Below are 17,699 nucleotides of genomic sequence, written 5' to 3'. Positions count from 1 at the left end.
GGTAATCAAAGGATGGTGCCATAGTTGATTTCAATCCTGATGCCATCCATGTGCCTTGTTTCTAGTTTCCAGCTGTGTTATGAGGGTCTCACTCCTCCCCCTTTTGTGTTCATTTGTTGGTGGAAGGAAGGTGAGGTTAGGTAGCAATGTTTACATTGGGAACTTAACCACAGTGCATGACTTTTATTTTCTAAAAGTGTGTGTATATGTACATGCACACACATGCACACATATATACATATACATGTCTACATCTGTATATATCTAGAGAGAGGGAAAGGGAGGGAGAGAAAGAGTAAAGGGCAGTTTACTGATAAAGGAAGCCAAAGAAATGAGTAAGTGGCTCATTTGAACCTTTGCTTTGGCTGTTTGGCAGGCATAACACTCATTTTTCTCATTTGTTTCATCGTATTACTCTGAGCACAATGCTCAGGACACCCCTTTTCGGAGAATTCACTAACTCTCAGATGCCATGTCAAGTCCCCTCTGTATCAGAGTAACTGCAATAACACAGGGTTGGATTTTCAAATCAGAGTCTCAAGGATCAGAGATGTCACCCAGAATCAAGTGTTGCTCATCATCTCCGGGGCATAAGCAAGAGGTCCAGGACTGCCAGCCCCGCTCCCCAGGTTCTTTCTGGCTGCATTAAGATGTGCTCCGACCCCCGTGTGGCAGGCACGGTCTCTAAGGGACATTCGCAGTCACATCGCTTACACAGAAGGAAGCTGGTTCAACCATGGGAGAGCTCTATCTTATACTCCGATAGCTACATGACTTATGTGATGTTTTTCGGAAACCCTATCCTATAAATCCATAGATTCCAGGATTTGTTCACCAAAAGCCATCAAAACAGACCACGTACAATCTGCTAAAGGTATTCTAGAGCAGGACTCTGCTGCCAGCCTTAGCCAGGAGGTCTGTCATTGGCACGTTCCTAAGGAGATCTGACTGGATCTCCCTGTAGAGGAAGGGAAGGGATTCCAGGCCTGCTGGCACACATTTCCTTTCCATAAATGTATCAGCCTTGTCTACTTTGCTGTGCGTCGGCTTCTGGCAGTCATCAGGTTCGACCGCGTGATACGTCTAGTTCATTAGACTAGTAGTTAGAAGTGTGAGAGATCCCAAGTGAATTAATGTAGTTAATGCAGAATGATTGATCCTAGAAATGACCAATAATGCCAATAATACCAAATAAAATATCTGTAGATATTTGATAAATATCTGCAGTTATAATTTGTGCTAAGTTATTTAAATGTAAGAACATAAGGATTATATTCTTCTATGCTGTGGGTTACAAAGCATTACAAAATTGCTTTCAACCACATGCTGATGACAGTGTAATCAACTATGTCTTAGTCGATTGGGGCTGCTCTAACAAAATACTGTAGACTGGGTGGCTTATAAACAACAAACATTTATTTCTCAATGTCTTGGAGGCTGGGAAATCCAAGAGCAAGGAGCTGGCAGATTTGGGGTCTGATGTGGAGTGGACCCCCTTCCTGGTTCGTAGACAGCTGTCGCCTTGCTGTTTCCTCACATGACAGAAAAGGGAAGGGAGCACTATTGGGTCTCTTTTATAAGAACACATAGTGTTAATGAAGGCGCCATTCTCATGACCTAATCACCTCCCAAAGACCCCACCTCCTATAGCATCACATTGGGGATTAGGTTTTAATGTATGGATTTGGGGGGACACAAACATTCAGTCTATAGCAGTTTATTTTTAATTAGCAGTCTTTCAATCTACTCTTTTGGCATTCACTTATTGATTTTGCCTATAGTGTCTTTTATATTAAAAGACACTATATTTTTTTACTTTTTTTTACTTTTATATTTATATGTTTAAGTGTTGTACTTTATTTTATATCCGCTGCCAAGTAAAATATCTCTTCTCAGGTTTGTGAGATATACATGTTAGACTAAGGCAAAGCATGGAAGGTTGGTGTGTGTAGTGTACGTACACTATTAGATAAATAGCTTCCTAGAGCTTTAAAGGGAGGTCATGGGGACATTGAGCTTTAGGGCAATCTTGGCCCTGCAGCCATCCCGATCGTCGTTGCTTCTCCCTCCTTTATGTGCAGTGACAGTGGCATCCAGGAGTGAGCTTCTGTGTGTGTTTCCTTTATCTCCCTAGGGAGGACGAGCATGCCCTCATCCAGCAGTACTGCCAGACGCTCGGAGGGGAGTCCCCGGTGAGCCAGCCCCAGAGTCCAGCTCAGATCCTGAAGTCCGTAGAAAGGGAAGAACGTGGAGAGCTGGAGCGGATCATCGCCGACTTGGAGGAAGAGCAAAGGTGCGCTCGACCTGGGAGAAGATGCGTTATCCTGGGAAAGCTTCTAACGGGACATTCTTTCATGCTAACTTCAACATGGCCCTGACTCATGCTCTTTCAAGAGCCCTTGTCTAAGAAGTACAGTGGAGTCACAGTTTTAGAGGACGTTAGCGAGCCGGGCCGCGGGCCGCAGGTTACAGCTGCGTGTGGGGTTCAGCGATAATGTCAATTAGAACATTTGCTTAAAGCTATGGTTTCCTTCATGCTTGCTCATCTCATTATTAATAAATGTTTTTACCTAAGAGGAGATAAGCAGCATGAACTAAATTTGGAGCTCATAGACCATTTTGGAAAGAAGCTGATGTACGCACTCGTAACTCCAGTTTTTCCTTTTCTCCGTTAGAAATCTGCAGGTGGAATATGAACAGCTGAAGGAGCAGCACCTGAGAAGGGGGCTCCCTGTCGGTTCGCCGCCAGACTCAGTTGCGTCTCCTCACCACACGGCTGAGGATTCAGAACTGATAGCAGAAGCGAAACTCCTGAGGCAGCACAAAGGGCGGCTGGAGGCGAGAATGCAGATCCTAGAGGAACACAATAAGCAGCTGGAATCTCAGCTCCACCGACTTCGACAGCTGCTGGAGCAGGTAGAGTGTGAAGAACTCACTGTCGCCCCTCCCCGCGCCACCCATCCCGGTCCCATCTCCCAGGTGCTTTGTCCCGGTGTCAGTAAAGAGGTTCACCTTTAATTTCTCTCCTCCGTGGCTAATCGAGACTGGTTTAGGAATCCCTCTTCAAGTGTGAGCATTCACTCCTCACTGACACAAAAAAATGTGTTTGTGCAGCTTAAGATGGAGTTTCCCCTTCTTCTTTAGCACTGAGATCTCTCTCACCTCTGAATATACATCGGCATAACTTCCGTGTGGGAAACATCTGTGCCATTAAGGGACATCAGGTGAACTGAACTCGTCGTGCCAAAGCCTTTCTTCCAATGAGCTATTTTCAAGAAATGAAGTGACACATGTTTATTAATTCGCTACTGTTATTTCCTAACACTGGGCCATGTTTTATGGCAGTTGTTTGCAGACTTTCTTGGCGATAAGAAATACAATTTACATTATGATGAATGCATACACGTATGATGGATACAAAATAATAGTTACCATCATAGAGAAATTATTTCTCTTATTTTCTATTTTGTTCTTTCCTCTCTCCCTCCTTCCCTCCCTCTCCCCCTCCCTCCCTCCCTCCTTCCCTCCCTTCCTTCCTTCCTTTGTTCCTTTCTCTGTTTCTCTCTTCCTCCCTCCTTCCCTTCCATTTTTCTTCTCCCTATCTTTCTTGCTTAGTGCTGGTCAGGACCTACCAAATCAATTTTATAACTCGTCACCAGGTAATAGCCTGCAATTTTGAAAAACACTGTTCTTTGGGATATGAAAAAGCATTAGACACATGTTCTGCCTTTTTGGTGCTTGCAGTCTTGTTAGGTATCATAACAAGATAGTATGATATATAACGAGATCGTATCATGTATAAAGACACAGCACACTAGAGAATTAAGTACTTGATTACATCTAGCAGTTGAAGGATAGGAGTCATGTCATGAAACTAGTAATGCAGACACGTTTGCAGCAGGTGCAGAATCCCACCAAGTGGGCCTGGAACTTCTCTCCCTTGAAGAATCCTGACATCAACATTCATGTTGTCTTTGCCCTTTCTCTCTGGCCTCTGCAGTGTGGGGCCCCTAGGCAGTGAATAGGAATGCCTTTCCCCAGAAGTGATTTATTGAATCAAAGGCAGAAACAACTTTCTCTCCAGTCATTTTCTCAAGTCTTAGAAAACCGTCTTTTCAAGTTGCTCTCAGTATCTTTTGTCAGAATCATTCAAAACAAAGGAATGTCTGCATTCTACACAGCGGGCCCCAAATCACCCCTTACATTTTGACCGTATGCTTTTCTGTATGTCTGTCACTGGTTCAGAATTTGCGTGAGTGTGTTGGGGGAAGGCTTCCTTCAGAGCCTCCAAATTGTGCATCATTAGAAAATAACAGTTCACCGAGAGTGATCGGAGGCCTGGCTTTCTCCAAGTCCTTCAGAATGTTTGATTCTTGCCTCCATGCCAGTCACATGCCTGGGAAAAGCTACATTGTTAGTATTGTGAATGTGAAGTTTCTGAATGGTGGCTGTGTAAGAGATGAATTTTCTCTGGAAATCTCTTATCTCGAATATGAAGTGTTAGTGTTAACAAGCTAGGGCATGGATGGAGTCATTGTGGAAGGAAGCTGTGCTGGAAAGCTTTATTCGCCATAGCCTGTGGATGCTCTTCAGAGAGCTAAAGGCTCTCCTGCTCTCCCTCCGCCCGCCCCCACTCTCTCCATCCCATTAGACAGAGCTGCCTAATGGCTCATGTGCCTTCTGAATTGCACAGTAATGCCGTTAGAGAGCTGATATCTAAATGGCTCTGTATATCCCAGACTGCAGGGCTCTTATCTCCTCTTAATGATTTAGCACGAATGCCCGAAGTAGATGGAAAATTCAGCTCTGATAGTAAAAACTGGCAGAACTACCAGACTTCAACTAATATAGATTTAATGGAAAAATCAGTATCAAAACACTGTAACTTCTGCATTCCCTCCACAGTGGACCACACTTTCTCATTTGACCATGTACTCGTCAGTGGATCCAGCACCAGTGGAAAGCTTTGTACGAGGGTGTGTTTACAAAGTCTTTGCCAGGTGTCAGATTCTGTTCTAATCGCTTTCCATATACTAAGTGATCACCAAAACCTCTGACACAGGCTCTCTTATTACCATCCCCAGTTTATAAAGAAAGAATCTGAGGCACAGAAGGTTACAAAATTTGCTCAGATTTATGCAGCTACTGAGTGGCAGAGTATGAATCCAAAATCGTGTTCTTCACCGCTCTCCAATATTGCCTTTCAATACTAATCTAAATTTAAAAATGAGCTGACTTTCAGATTGGATTAACTTACTGTATGAGAAGTAGTGTTAATTTTTTAAAGATGAATGAAGCGTTTCTAAATTCACTTGGTTGACATAAATATAAGAGAGAAAAATTGCGGGATGAAACTGACATTGATGAATAAAACTTGCAGTATAACCGCTGGGTTCTTCAAGGAGCCCAGACTGCAAGGGAGGAAGCACTTGATACTAAGATGAAGTTCCAGCTGGAACTGACGGGGATGTGTATTTGAAAATGCCCGAGGTCAGAGAACTCCCCATGATTAATTATCCATGGTGGGGGAGAGCACGTTAGAAACACAAATGTTTTCAACGGTTATTTGCATCTTTCCTCTGCTCTAACCTTTGAATGTGATTCCAGCCTGAATCTGATTCCCGAATCAACGGCGTCTCCCCCTGGGCTTCACCTCAGCAGTCTGCACTGAGCTACTCACTGGATCCCGACCCCGGCCCGCAGTTCCACCAAGCAGGTCGGTGTCCCCGACACCTGTTCCCTCACTCTGCTCTGGACTTTGCCACTTGTTTTTCGTTTTAAATAGCATTCTTACAGCATAAAGGAGTTTTGTAGTCTCTTTGGGCTCAGCTGAGTACAAAGCCATTTTAACAATACCAAAAAAGCAAACCTTTTAGAACAATAAGCTATAATATGCTTGCTTTTATAATTTTTTGAATTTTGGTGAAAGATGAAAAAAAGTGCTCTTTCCTTTTGGGATGAGTAATAGTTTAATTTTTTCTTTCCTGTTTGGAATGATTTTTTTTTTCATTTTAGTATATTTTCTATCTCGGAAATATCATATTTGTACATATTCAGAATATAATACTAAAGAATATTACACCAATCGTGGTTTTCTCTGCCCAGGTCTGGGAACTCAGTATTCGGCTTTCTCCATCCTGGTCCCTGTAGACATTGCCACCCCTCCCGTTCCCATCTGAGGCTGAGGTCCCACCCACCCTGTCATTGGTCACAGAGGGGACCTGTCACTGCTGCTAGAAAAGACTGTCAACCGGGCATTCAGGAATGACATTTTGTTATTAATGAAATTTAAGTTCTACAGTGCTACTGAGGACCACATATTTTACCCGCATTAGTTTGTTTATGGGCTGTCTTTTGCACATTAATCAGAAGAAAACCTAAACTATTATTATTATTTTAATTTTTTTAAGTAAGAGAGTTATTTTGCTATTGCTTATAGAATAAAAAATATCCAAATAAAAAGTATCTTGTACAGTGCCTCTAGTTTTGTAGCAGCATAAGCTACCCTGTGCTGAAGTCTCCAAAAAGGAAGAAGGAGGGAGAAAGAAATTGGCAGAATATTTTTCTCATATGAGGGAACACTTGGAATGTAAAATAATGGAATTCTAACTAATGACTTGAAATAATACGACTACATTATTTATTTTTCACGATGAGTTTTCCCTGGGCACATGGATTCTTTTTCCAGAAACATTTAGTACATTTTATTTATGTAATATTACCTATATTATTTATGTATATTACATATAAATTAATACAAAAATGGTTTTGATATTTTCCCCTAAAATCATTGATCTTTAGAGACCAGTACTAGTATTTTCTCCTGAAGCTGGATCTTGGTGGAGGCTGGACATTAATTTCAGGATGTCTGTTCTTTTTCTCGCTGTCACAGCAGCAGAGGACCTGCTGGCCCCGCCTCATGACACCAGCACGGACCTCACAGAGGTCATGGAGCAGATCAACAGCACATTTCCATCTTGCTGCTGTGAGTATGAACGATCCTAACACCGTGGCTACGCTTTTCCCTTCCATTTCTTTTTTCCTGCGTGGGGCCCTTTGTTTTTTCTGGGAAGATAACAAAAACCGATATGAGAAACAGGATTGAATATTATTTGAAAATAAATCAAACATTCTGTGTGTCGACAAAGCAAACGCTCAGCCTAGATAGCACCACGGCGCTGGAGTCGTGACAGTGAAATGCTGCCTTTTGAGGTTTTTCTGGATTCCTCATGAGCAATAACACGGAGGCAAAGAAAACAAGTCTGTTGTTAAGAAATTATCCTCTTTAATGCAAGCAGTAGTAAGAAATGTGCATTACTTCAAAAAAGAGCTTTTAGTGGCCTGCCAAGCAAGGCGTGTAAGTAGCCTTTTCTAATGTAATTCCCTCTCTTTTCTTCAGACATTGTTCCCTGATGTCATCAGATTTAGGGGCAGAAAGGGATTATTTTCACGTTTTCTTCTGCTTTCTTTTTTCATAGAACATAATAGTCACTGTATCAACGCTGAACAATTTAAGGCATCACAGATTACGACCCTGTGAATTTTCCGTATGAATAACCAAGAGCCAGAAAATAACCCAATAAAAACAGTTCAAATCCCAGAGGAAATTGTATAATGATTCTTATTTATTGATTTTTTCCAAATGTCTCATCTTGAGCATCTCTCCACCTCGCAGTTTCTGCGAGCTCTCAACAAACACACTCCTGCTGTTTCACTCGGAAAGAGTTTGCTTGTGTGTGCAGACATACTGCTCAATTCCACGATCGTATTTTAAATAATCTTTTAAAGAAATCTGAATGTATTATTTATAATTTTTAAATTGATTTCCCAAAAATTGATTTTTAAATCTAGGCAACCACTATACTAAGATTTTAGTATGTGTATGTATTATCATATATCAGATATATGTAGTGTATATATAAACAGTCTCTCATCTCACCCTTTTTCATCCTCTTCTCAGAAAACGCTACCCCAAATAAGGAAAAAGACCTTATTGGGAGAGTAGGTAAATAAGATATATTGACTGCTTTAAAAAAAATTACCCTTCAGCTTATAGCACTCTACAGTTTACAAAATTCCATCGTTAGCAGGAAGTAGAAACAGCTATTTGAAATATAGTCTTTGAATTTTCAGAAGTATTTGCCTGAAGGACATATTACAGTTTCCACAAGCACATTATATTTGGGAATGTGTCGTTTTCCAGGTTGTTATTTGTAATCCTACTTCTCAAAGTTTGCTGAATCATATTTACTGAATGTCAGTCCCCACACTCACCCAGGAAAGCATGTGCACACATGTACACACATGCATGTGTACAGACACACTTGGTCATGTGCATGCACACACACACACACGCACACACTTTTTGGCCCTCTAGAGTCTCACAAAAGCTTAAGAGGGTCAGTTGAAGCCCATGTGGTGTCAGGTTTTTGCTTATCTTCTAGGCTCTGTAACAGCCATAATAGATGAGCAGATTAAATCTTTTATAATAATTATAATTCAGGGTTGAATTTTTTACAGATTTTGGTTCTGAGCTGTATGTTCCTTACTGACTACATAAAACCTCATCATACTCTTTACCATCTGGAATTTCAAAATTAAGTTTCTAAATGCAATTACTATTTAGTTCAGCTTAAATCCAAATACATTCGTCATTATTAGTTAAGAACAAATTCTGTAAATCAAAGCCTGTTCAGAAGTTTTTATTGAAGTGCCCTGATAGGCGTGTGCATTTTAGAAGTCAGCTGGCAGTGAGTGCTAGGATGGGAAGTATGTTTAAATATATGCTTTATTGTGGATATAAAGTATATGATTTCCATAATAAAATTTTTATACTAAAAATTCATGATTTGTCTTTTTAAAAGTTTAATTTTCTAAAGCAGTTACTCTTAAATCTTTTCCACAACATATTATTATATCTGGATATTGTAAAACACTGATCTATGTCATTTTAGAAAAGAATATAAATAAAAATAAAGAATAATCATAATTATGGGCAAAAATGAATCTTAAGAAGTGAGCATATTCATCTCATTTTATGGCCTCAAGTATGAAATTCCCATTGGTTGGAATCTTAGTAGCTGTTAATAGATGTCATTGGTTCCTGAGAGGAGTATATGTGTCTTCATGATATTTATAACGTGACAGGTTAGACTCCTGCTTTGCATTGGCGTCCTCTCCACCTGTGTCATTCTGTCTTGTGAGAGTGGGTTATGAAGCCCCAAGATTCCCTAATGGGATTCTGGCCCCATGTTCTCATAGTCTTAAGTTTGTACGTTCACAAATGTTTATCCGATTTACAATTTTCTGTGGATGAGCATTACCAGTCGTGTTATTTTGGAGAGCTCAGAATCCTTTGAAATTTAGATCTTCTTACTTTTGATTTCTGAAGTTCTGCTATTAGTTTGGGTTTAGTTTGCACTTCTTGGTATTTATATTCTGTGTTTTGCTTTGATAATATAAAAATCTCCGAGATAGGGACAGCTTTCCATAAAAATAAAGGCTTAACTGACTTATTTGTAAAATTGACACATATTTTTTTAAATTCTGCCTAAAGTTGTTAAACCTTTTAAAAATTGATACAGGATAGAAATGAGCACCTGACCTGACATGGACTTGGTGCCCAATACGTGTTTCTGAATTGAGTGAATAAATGAACGAATGAATGATTACCTTTTCCTACTGGGAAAGTAGAGTTGGTGAAGTTTCCCCAAATGGCACTCGGAAGGTTCTGGAGGCTTCATTTGCTTTGTTGCCCCGTTTAAGTTGCTCAGCTAGCAAACATTTTAGTAAGCCTTTGCATTCCCAAAGCTTACTGACCACCTTTGGAGGGTTTTTCTAAGCAAATCAGATTGGCAGCCTCCCAATGCCAAGCCAATCCATTGAGCCCCGTAACTAATGAGAACTTTAAAATTGCATGTCACCAGCATACAATGAATTGATCTGCATGTTAATCTTGGCTTTTGATCCTTTGTGGATTAAAAATTAGCATGGTCACAAGTGAATTTCCACTCCTGGCAATCTTGGAATTAAAACGAAACTGTATTCATAAATCCTAATTGCATGAATCGACTACTTAAACATGACTTTTTTTTTTTCCACTGTGTCTTTATACTGTTGTGCATAACACTTTAGAATTCCCCTGGCTTGGATTAATATCCCAGTTGGTGCTGATAGCATCCTTGAATTATGGCCTTTTAAAGTCTTCTTTTAATTATTTACATTGAGTTTCAGAGTGGAGAGGCAGGCATTTCCATCCCTTCCTGGCAAGGCGTTAATGAAGGGAATTTAATTGTGTTTCCTATTAACCAACGTACACACTAAAATTTCACTGAATGCTGTAACTGCTTTTTTTTAGTGTAAAATATCTTTGGTCAGTTGATCATTTATATCATCCACATATATAGGATACTAGTAAGAAGTCATTTAAGTCAGAATAAGTTTTCCTGATAGACCAACAAAGGCTTTTAAAATTATTTTTTATCTATAAGCATACGCTCACTGTGAGTTGCCTGTGTTTGTTAAGCTTGAGCAACCATCATTTAAAACTCAAACCCTCCTAAAATGCAATGGTTTCCTGATTTCTTTTCAAAATATGTTTGATTTGTTCTGAGGAATACCTATAGCTTTTTATTTGATAAAAAACTGTAGGGTTAAAAATGTAGATTTGAAGCACAGTGGGTTCCGTTTTTGTTTGTGTTTGGCTGTTTGTTACCTAGGAGAGAAGCGTAATTCTGCCCATGGTCTACTTGATACTGATGCGGCCAGGCTCTCCCTCTGGCGCAGCTCACCTAGCTGCCTGACAGATCCTGCTTTTTTTTTCGTGATGTAACTTACATCTCTGGCAGGACTAGGCTCGTTTTCACCTGATTTTTCCCCCAAATACGACTGGGGCTTCCACTTTCCCTCCAGGCATCATAGGAAGGTCACCATTGTTGCTTGCTCTTTTCTTCTCACAGAGTTACTGGTACCTTCTGTGTGATCACCGATGTCTTTTTATTTCTATTTTTACCCTCAGCACAGAAAAATGAGAGCTGGAAGGAGTACAGCATGCTAGATGATTAGGAGCAATTCGTATTTGACTCAGAACAGATGTTACCATCGTGGGGGGCTGGGCAGAGCTAACCCCCGGCCCCCGGTTGAGTATGAGATGACAATTGTGAGATTTTTGCAGGGAAAGGCAGAGATGAAAAAGCAGAGGCCTTAGAGAAGCTATTTGCTGGTGGCTGCCCTCACCAGGCCCATTCGATCAGCTCCACTGTCCATGCCCTCTGTAACCAGGAAGGAATGGAGCTGCTCAGATGCAAAGACGAATTAGACACCATATTCTAACTTCTCCAATGCTCTTAAATGGGCACCTCAAACTCACATTATTAACCCAAGTGCCTAGAAAACTGCTGAGGCTTAGGCCAACCCTTTCTTTGATGCGAGCATCTCACCACCATCTTCCTAGCCTCTGGGGCAAGAGTGAACCAAGCGTAGCAGAAACTGAAGACCCTGCCCCTTCATTTCTCTAATGACCTCTTGGTCAGAATTCATTCTATTCAGCAAAATATACAGAACTTGCTCTGTTCTGATACATAAACCAAATACATGGCATGATTTCAATAGGAAATTTTGAGATGTTTTGCAAAACTAAGTATTCACCGAATGCTTTAGTGTGTACTTAGTTGAGAGATCCAGTGTAAGGGAGGAAGACATATCCTCTACCCTCTGGGTATGAATTAAATTGATGTGAGACAGAATAACAAGAGAGAATCAAACAAGAGCTGTATATGTATGCATCAGAGACACTCAGGAAAGCTGAGCAACTCACCAAAGTGACAGAGTCTCTCATCTTAAATACCATCTTCAGCTAAAGGCAAAGGAGGATGTTGGGGAGGGGGGGTGGTGGTGGTTTGGGACTATAAAGGGGAGGAAGACAATTCACAGGGAAATGCAAAAGCAAATGTTTGGTAAATAGAACTTTGATAAGAGTCAGCTTCACAAGGATCCTTCCCATCCACAAGATACCAAGAGTTATCTATGGTGATGGCCTGTCCTGGGGACAAGCCTTTCTCTTAAATTTCTTTTAGGCAGCCAGGGGGTAGATCAAAGTGTCTTTCAGAACCTTTTGTTCTTAAAAATAATCAAGGCAAGGCAAAGAGACACTATTGGGGTGGCCAATTCTGGACCCCTACACCAGCATATGTTTTGCATATTTTGGTGGAATTTTTGTATCTTAAAGCACATAGAATATGACAAACTAACTAGGAAAACTAGCCCTTGTTAAAGCATTAAGTCAGAAAAAAAAAAATACCAACCAAAAACCTGTTTCTTATTTTCTTGTTAGCACCCATTTAACAGCTGGGAGTGGGACATTCCACACTTTTGTGTGCCCGAGGGGGTACAGCACAGAAACAGCACTGCCTTCAGTTGATTTCTTTTGTCTTCTCTTTCAGCAAATCTCCCCAGCAGACCCCAGGTAAGAGCTAATGAGCCGAGTGGCTTGGGTGTTGTTGATTACAACCTGGGGTAAGCAGATTAGCTACCATCAATTTTAGTGCTACTCTATTCCCTGTGTAAATAAGTCAACTTGCTTGACATTTCAATACTAGCCAATTCAGTACCAATAGTTTGTCAGTTTGACAAGGAGGAGCCCCTCCCAGGCCAGTTCTTCCAGAAGGCCAAAATGTCAAATGCTCTATCCTTTGCGTTCAAATGGCTTTTTAATGCCCCCTATGTCCTATGTGAAGTCACCTTGGATAGCCAAGTGGCTGACCACTGTGCTCCCAGATATCTGCTGAAGGTAGCTAACACAGAACATTAACTTAAAAACAGCGACTAGAGCAATTCACAAAGTGGTTTTGTTACACTGAAGGGGAAAAAGTTCTGATTTTTCATTTAAAATTTGCTGAGAGGGGCCGGCCCAGTGGCATACTGGTTAAGTTTACACACTCTGCTTCAGTGGCCCAGGGTTTGTGGGTTTGGATCCCACATGCAGACCTACACACTGCTCGTCAAGCCAAGATGTGGCGGCATCCCATATACAAAGTAGAGGAAGATTGGCAACAGGCGTTAACTCAGGGACAATCTTCCTGAAGTGAAAAGAGGAAGATTAGCAACAGATGTTAACTCAGGGCCCGTCTTCCTTACCAAAAAAAAAACAAATTTTGCTGAGAACTGTTGGCAGCTATGACCTTATGCCCTTCAGTGTTTTTCCTTATCAGGTACTCTTAGTAATAATATGCCACAAGACCACAGTAAATCTTTGGATTTACAGTAATCTTCTCTTTCATGAACTTGCTTATTAATCTTTTTGAACAGTGAACCTGCTGATTGTATTATTGTTTTCATGGCAAGGAGGACTGGGGTCTTAAGGAGAAGCACGGGAGTTTGTCTTCAGTAACCAGAGGGAAGATGAGGGATATGAAGTCGGTTAGTGGATGTGGTATGAGAGCTCATGAAGCGGAAGCACCTCGTGCCATGGAGCAAAAGTCTTCTGATTGCTTCTCTTGTCCTCGCCAGTCAGAAGGCGCAGCTCCAGCAGAGAGAGTGGACTGAAGGAGGTGTCGGAGGTGTGAGGAGAGACTGAAGGATGTGTCGTGGCTGCTTGGAGACCAGGAGGGCAAATGGGGAGGGAAATGGAGCACAGCCACCCGGCAGCCTTAAAGGCCACCACTTCAGGTGCCTGCTCGTGCATTTAGCATGAGGCTGGTCTGAGGGCTCTGCTTTGCCCTCTGGCCACATTCAAATTTGTGAGCACAGGCACCAGAGGAGGCCAAGTATTGCACTTAGCCACGTTGAAGTTGTGGTTTGGCCAAGAGAGTACAACAATTCAAGGGAGGAAGCAAAGGACTGATGATAATGATTGAATCAGGCACCTGAGCTTGGGAGGGAAAGAAGCGAGGATGCTGTAGGTGTAGGAGGATCAATGGATGATAGTACCAAAGGATGCATGAAGTTGGGGTTCTAGTGGAAGTAAACCGGAGAGGCAGAGGTGGTTGTCAGAAGCTGGATGATTGAAATTGAAATGTTTGGAGGGGTTGCAGGTATTGGTAACGGTCCATGTTTGGAACTTTGAGTGAGTGGCTGAGAAGGGTGGAGGACAGGTTCACTGGAGAGAAGAGCTCAAGGAACTGAGAGGCCAGAGTTTTGGAAGAATCATCTATGTGGGTATTGAAATCGCTAAGATTTAAAAATAGTTTTCAAGTAGGTGACGGTGAGCCATTTCTTCTGCAAAAAGTAAAGGAAACATGACCAAAGGGGTCAGCAGCTGACTGCATCATGGATGGTACAGTCTGATGGCATGAGATGCAATGCTGGGTGTTCTTAGGGAGGAGAGAGAGAAAAGACCCTGGAAAACACAGTGAGGGTCTAGGAAGGACTTATCCAGTATGTGAGGAGTGTGGGAGATAGAAAACAGTCACAGGTGAAAGGGCTATGGAGGAAGCGGTGTCTCCAGGAGAGATCCAGGTATTGATTAGAGCAAGCAAGTGAAGGACGCAGGCAGAGAAGAGTTGGAGGACATGGGTTTTAATGATGATGGACCCAACTGTTTGCCCTGCCTTTAAAAGGTTCATGCCGCTCCCCTGAGTGTGACCTGGATTTGTATCCTCTCTTACCTATGTACATTGGCCCTGAGCCTTTAACTGGCACCACTGCACACGTTTGGACTGTGATTCCTGTCTTGTATTCCTCTTATCGGGACCCCAGCTTGGCACTGAAACCCTTGGAATCGTCAAGGGTACCCCTCTGCAGGAGACCTCCCACTGTCCCCCAGGGAGAGATGGGGTGCTTGCATCAGCCTGATTCACTCAGCTTTGGTACCTCCAGCAAGAAAAAGCCAAGGTGTCTCAATTTGAACTTGGTTTCCAGCCTGGGCAAGAGTAAAGGCTTCTAGACTTCCTCCATATCGGCTGCAGTGATAAAAAGCAGACAAGGTGACTTCAGGATGAGAGAGAAGGACCTCATCCCAGGCAGCAAAAGTCACAAGAGAGTAAAGGGTCCCCTTTGAACACAGCAGAATAGGGTTTGACTAGTTCTGAAAGGAGCCCCGTGTTTCCTGGAAGAGTTGACAGGTCTCTACTACCTGTAAGGTTTTATGTAAATATTGTTCTCACAGTACTGGTTTCCATTCCCACAGGCAATGTGAAGTATTCGTCTAGTCAACCAGCATTTCCTGACGTACAGTATTGCCCTTTTCAGCAAATGCCAATTCCAAGTTCCATTTAATCAGAAGCTCCATGGCTCCTTGAAACATGCTGTTGAGTGCGGACTGTGTTCTACTGAAGGAGTAAAACACTGACTATCCAAAGAGAAAAGGATATTTTGTTTTTATAATAATCATATATTATTGTTTTCTTCTTCCCTTTCTATGCAACTGTAAATTAATGAACAGAGTGGTATTTGGGAATGGAAATACGTTTGTCTCTGATTTGTATACTGTATTCAGCCTGGGAAAGTGGGTGGGGGCTTTCTAATATGACACCTTCTTTTTAATAACCTTGACAAAAATTGCATATGAGTTAGAAGACAATTTTACATTCCTTCATCTTAACCTTGTACCATAACTTCATTTATTTCTTCAACTCTTATACTATTATGTTTTGGTTATTTATAATTCACCAGCCACATGACCAAATAGATATCCTGTAACTGTTTCTATGATTTGGCCAAATTAATCAGTTCATATATTTCAATCAAACACTATATGTATATGGATAAGGCTACAGTTCTGTGTATACTGTTTAACTTTATTTGACATCATACATTTATTTCTTTAGCAACCACTTGGATAACCACAATAAAAATCCTGTGGGCCTAACTGCTGATGCTATTGGGATTTTTTTCCCTGCCTTTTATTTCCCTGCTCTATATACGTAGGTCTTGATTTCTTTATTTATTTCATGTCCCAGTCTATATGATAGAGGGACTTAAAGAGCAGGATTATAATAATCTCAAAGATCATTTTACCAAAGGTTGCCCATTTAAGCATATTTTCATTTTGATGCAGAAACAAAACTTGGTATAGCATTTCCTAGTTCCAAGGTCGTGATTTTCATCATTCAGTACACGGCAGACCTTTCCTAATTGTGCTACCAGAACACATCTTTGTCTTTAATTCCCTTTGCAGAGAATTTTATTGTTGTTGATGTATATTCAAGCCATTTATAATTCTCGAAACTCCCAGTTATTTTCTTTCTGATAGCAAACACAAATTTAATGCATGTCTCATTTTAACTTTTGGGTAAATGAATACGTTTTATTACCCTGCATGGAATCAGTACATTTGGGAAGGATATTTATCAAAAGCTGACATCACCGCTTCTATAGAAGAATGAAATTAATGCTTAGATGGTGGTACCCCTGCCTTTACCTTTGAGTGCTTTCAATTAGATGTTTGGTTCAGCTTCTGATTTAACATTTAATTGATTCAGTTTAAACATGTTGTGTACTTACCAAATGTAGAGGAACCAAAAAAAAATAATAATGAAAATAATGTGTTTTGATTCAAGCATATGTGTGTTTGAAACATCAGGACATCTTAATTTTGGGTTCTCTTGAACTGGGATTTGCCAGAAGGAGGCTTCAAGTTAGAAACTACTATTCTTTTAGAAGGTTGGGTGGGTTGGGGGGTAAGGGTGTTTATTTGCAGCATAGATATTTTGAGAAGAAAATTGTTTTATATAAGAGGAAAGCCATGACCACCTTTCTACCTCAGATCCATCTTCGTCCATCATGTTGGAAATAGCTTTATGCTGCTGCGTCTGCAAAATTGAGAGCTTTTATCAGGCCACATCATACCCAAGAAAAGCACCTATTTAAAGAAAAAGATTCCCTGAACTCTGAACTACAAGTTGTAGATTTGGTGTCTTACTTGTTCTTACTTTGAAAAGTTATGTATTAATTTTTTTCTGCCTGTAATTGTGCACAACATGTCCTCTATCTGCTATTAAGGAAAAGCTATGTAAAACACTACATTGTAACCTTCTAAGTAATAATAAATAAAAAGAAGTATATTGCAGTAACAGCAAGGGGAAATAAGTATGTAGTTCTTTTGAAATATGTGGTGAAGAACTAATCATAAACTCTCCTCTAATCTGGTTACATGTTGTATTTTTCATGCTGAATAAAAGTAATTTTAACACAAGATGACTTTGATATTCTTCAGCTGTGTTCACTGATAGAATCTGAGCTTTGAATATACATTTATGAAAATAAAATATAAAGAGAGATTGTATCCTGATAAATCTACATATTTTCCTGCAATTTCTCTCATACCTATTAAGACATTCTCTCTCTTGCTGTCCTTGTCTCACTCTCTCTCTCTCTCTGTCCCTCTCTTCTCTCTTGTATATGTAATTCTCACTTTCCTTTACGGATAGAAGGCTTATTGATAGGGAAAAAATAATGTTGGATGTTAAAAACAGGTGCATGAAGTCTACTGAGGTTTTGTTTTCATAACTTAGGTGCTGTTACTATTTAGTTGATTACCCTTTCAAATCCAGTTTTAGCCTCATGCTCTTAAAAAATGTGCTTTTTATTTGTGCACTGGATTGTAACCACTCTGGCAGTAGGTTCAATCCATTTCTGAAGCCATCCCAGAACCTGGGAGACACTGTTGAGAATCATGTTATTTGACTCTAAAATTAAAAGCTATCTATGAAATGGGAAAATCCCAAAACATACAATTGTTAAACTAAAGAAAACTGATACAT

At 40.7% G+C, this 17,699-nt stretch overlaps 1 protein-coding gene across 15 annotated transcripts in view; it reads left to right on the top strand.

Annotated features, from left to right (window-relative positions):
• UTRN (utrophin) overlaps positions 1–17,131 on the top strand; it is a 486,786-nt gene extending 469,655 nt beyond the window's left edge. For 9 of the 15 annotated variants that reach the window (XM_046669467.1, XM_046669465.1, XM_046669466.1 and 6 more), the window contains 5 exons: positions 2,135–2,293; positions 2,676–2,916; positions 5,608–5,716; positions 6,893–6,985; positions 15,125–17,131. In XM_046669467.1, the coding sequence (XP_046525423.1) occupies positions 2,135–2,293; positions 2,676–2,916; positions 5,608–5,716; positions 6,893–6,985; positions 15,125–15,213 (691 nt within the window). In that variant the 3' untranslated portion in view covers positions 15,214–17,131. Of the gene's footprint in view, positions 1–2,134; positions 2,294–2,675; positions 2,917–5,607; positions 5,717–6,892; positions 6,986–12,331; positions 12,464–15,124 lie in introns of those variants that run through there. The other 6 variants (XM_046669473.1, XM_046669471.1, XM_046669472.1 and 3 more) reach the window with 5 other exon arrangements.
• Positions 17,132–17,699: the final 568 nt, after the last annotated feature.

Source organism: Equus quagga, chromosome 8, assembly GCF_021613505.1.
Source record: "Equus quagga isolate Etosha38 chromosome 8, UCLA_HA_Equagga_1.0, whole genome shotgun sequence".
Taxonomy (NCBI): Eukaryota; Metazoa; Chordata; class Mammalia; order Perissodactyla; family Equidae; genus Equus; species Equus quagga.
This window is presented reverse-complemented; position numbering and strand designations above follow the sequence as displayed.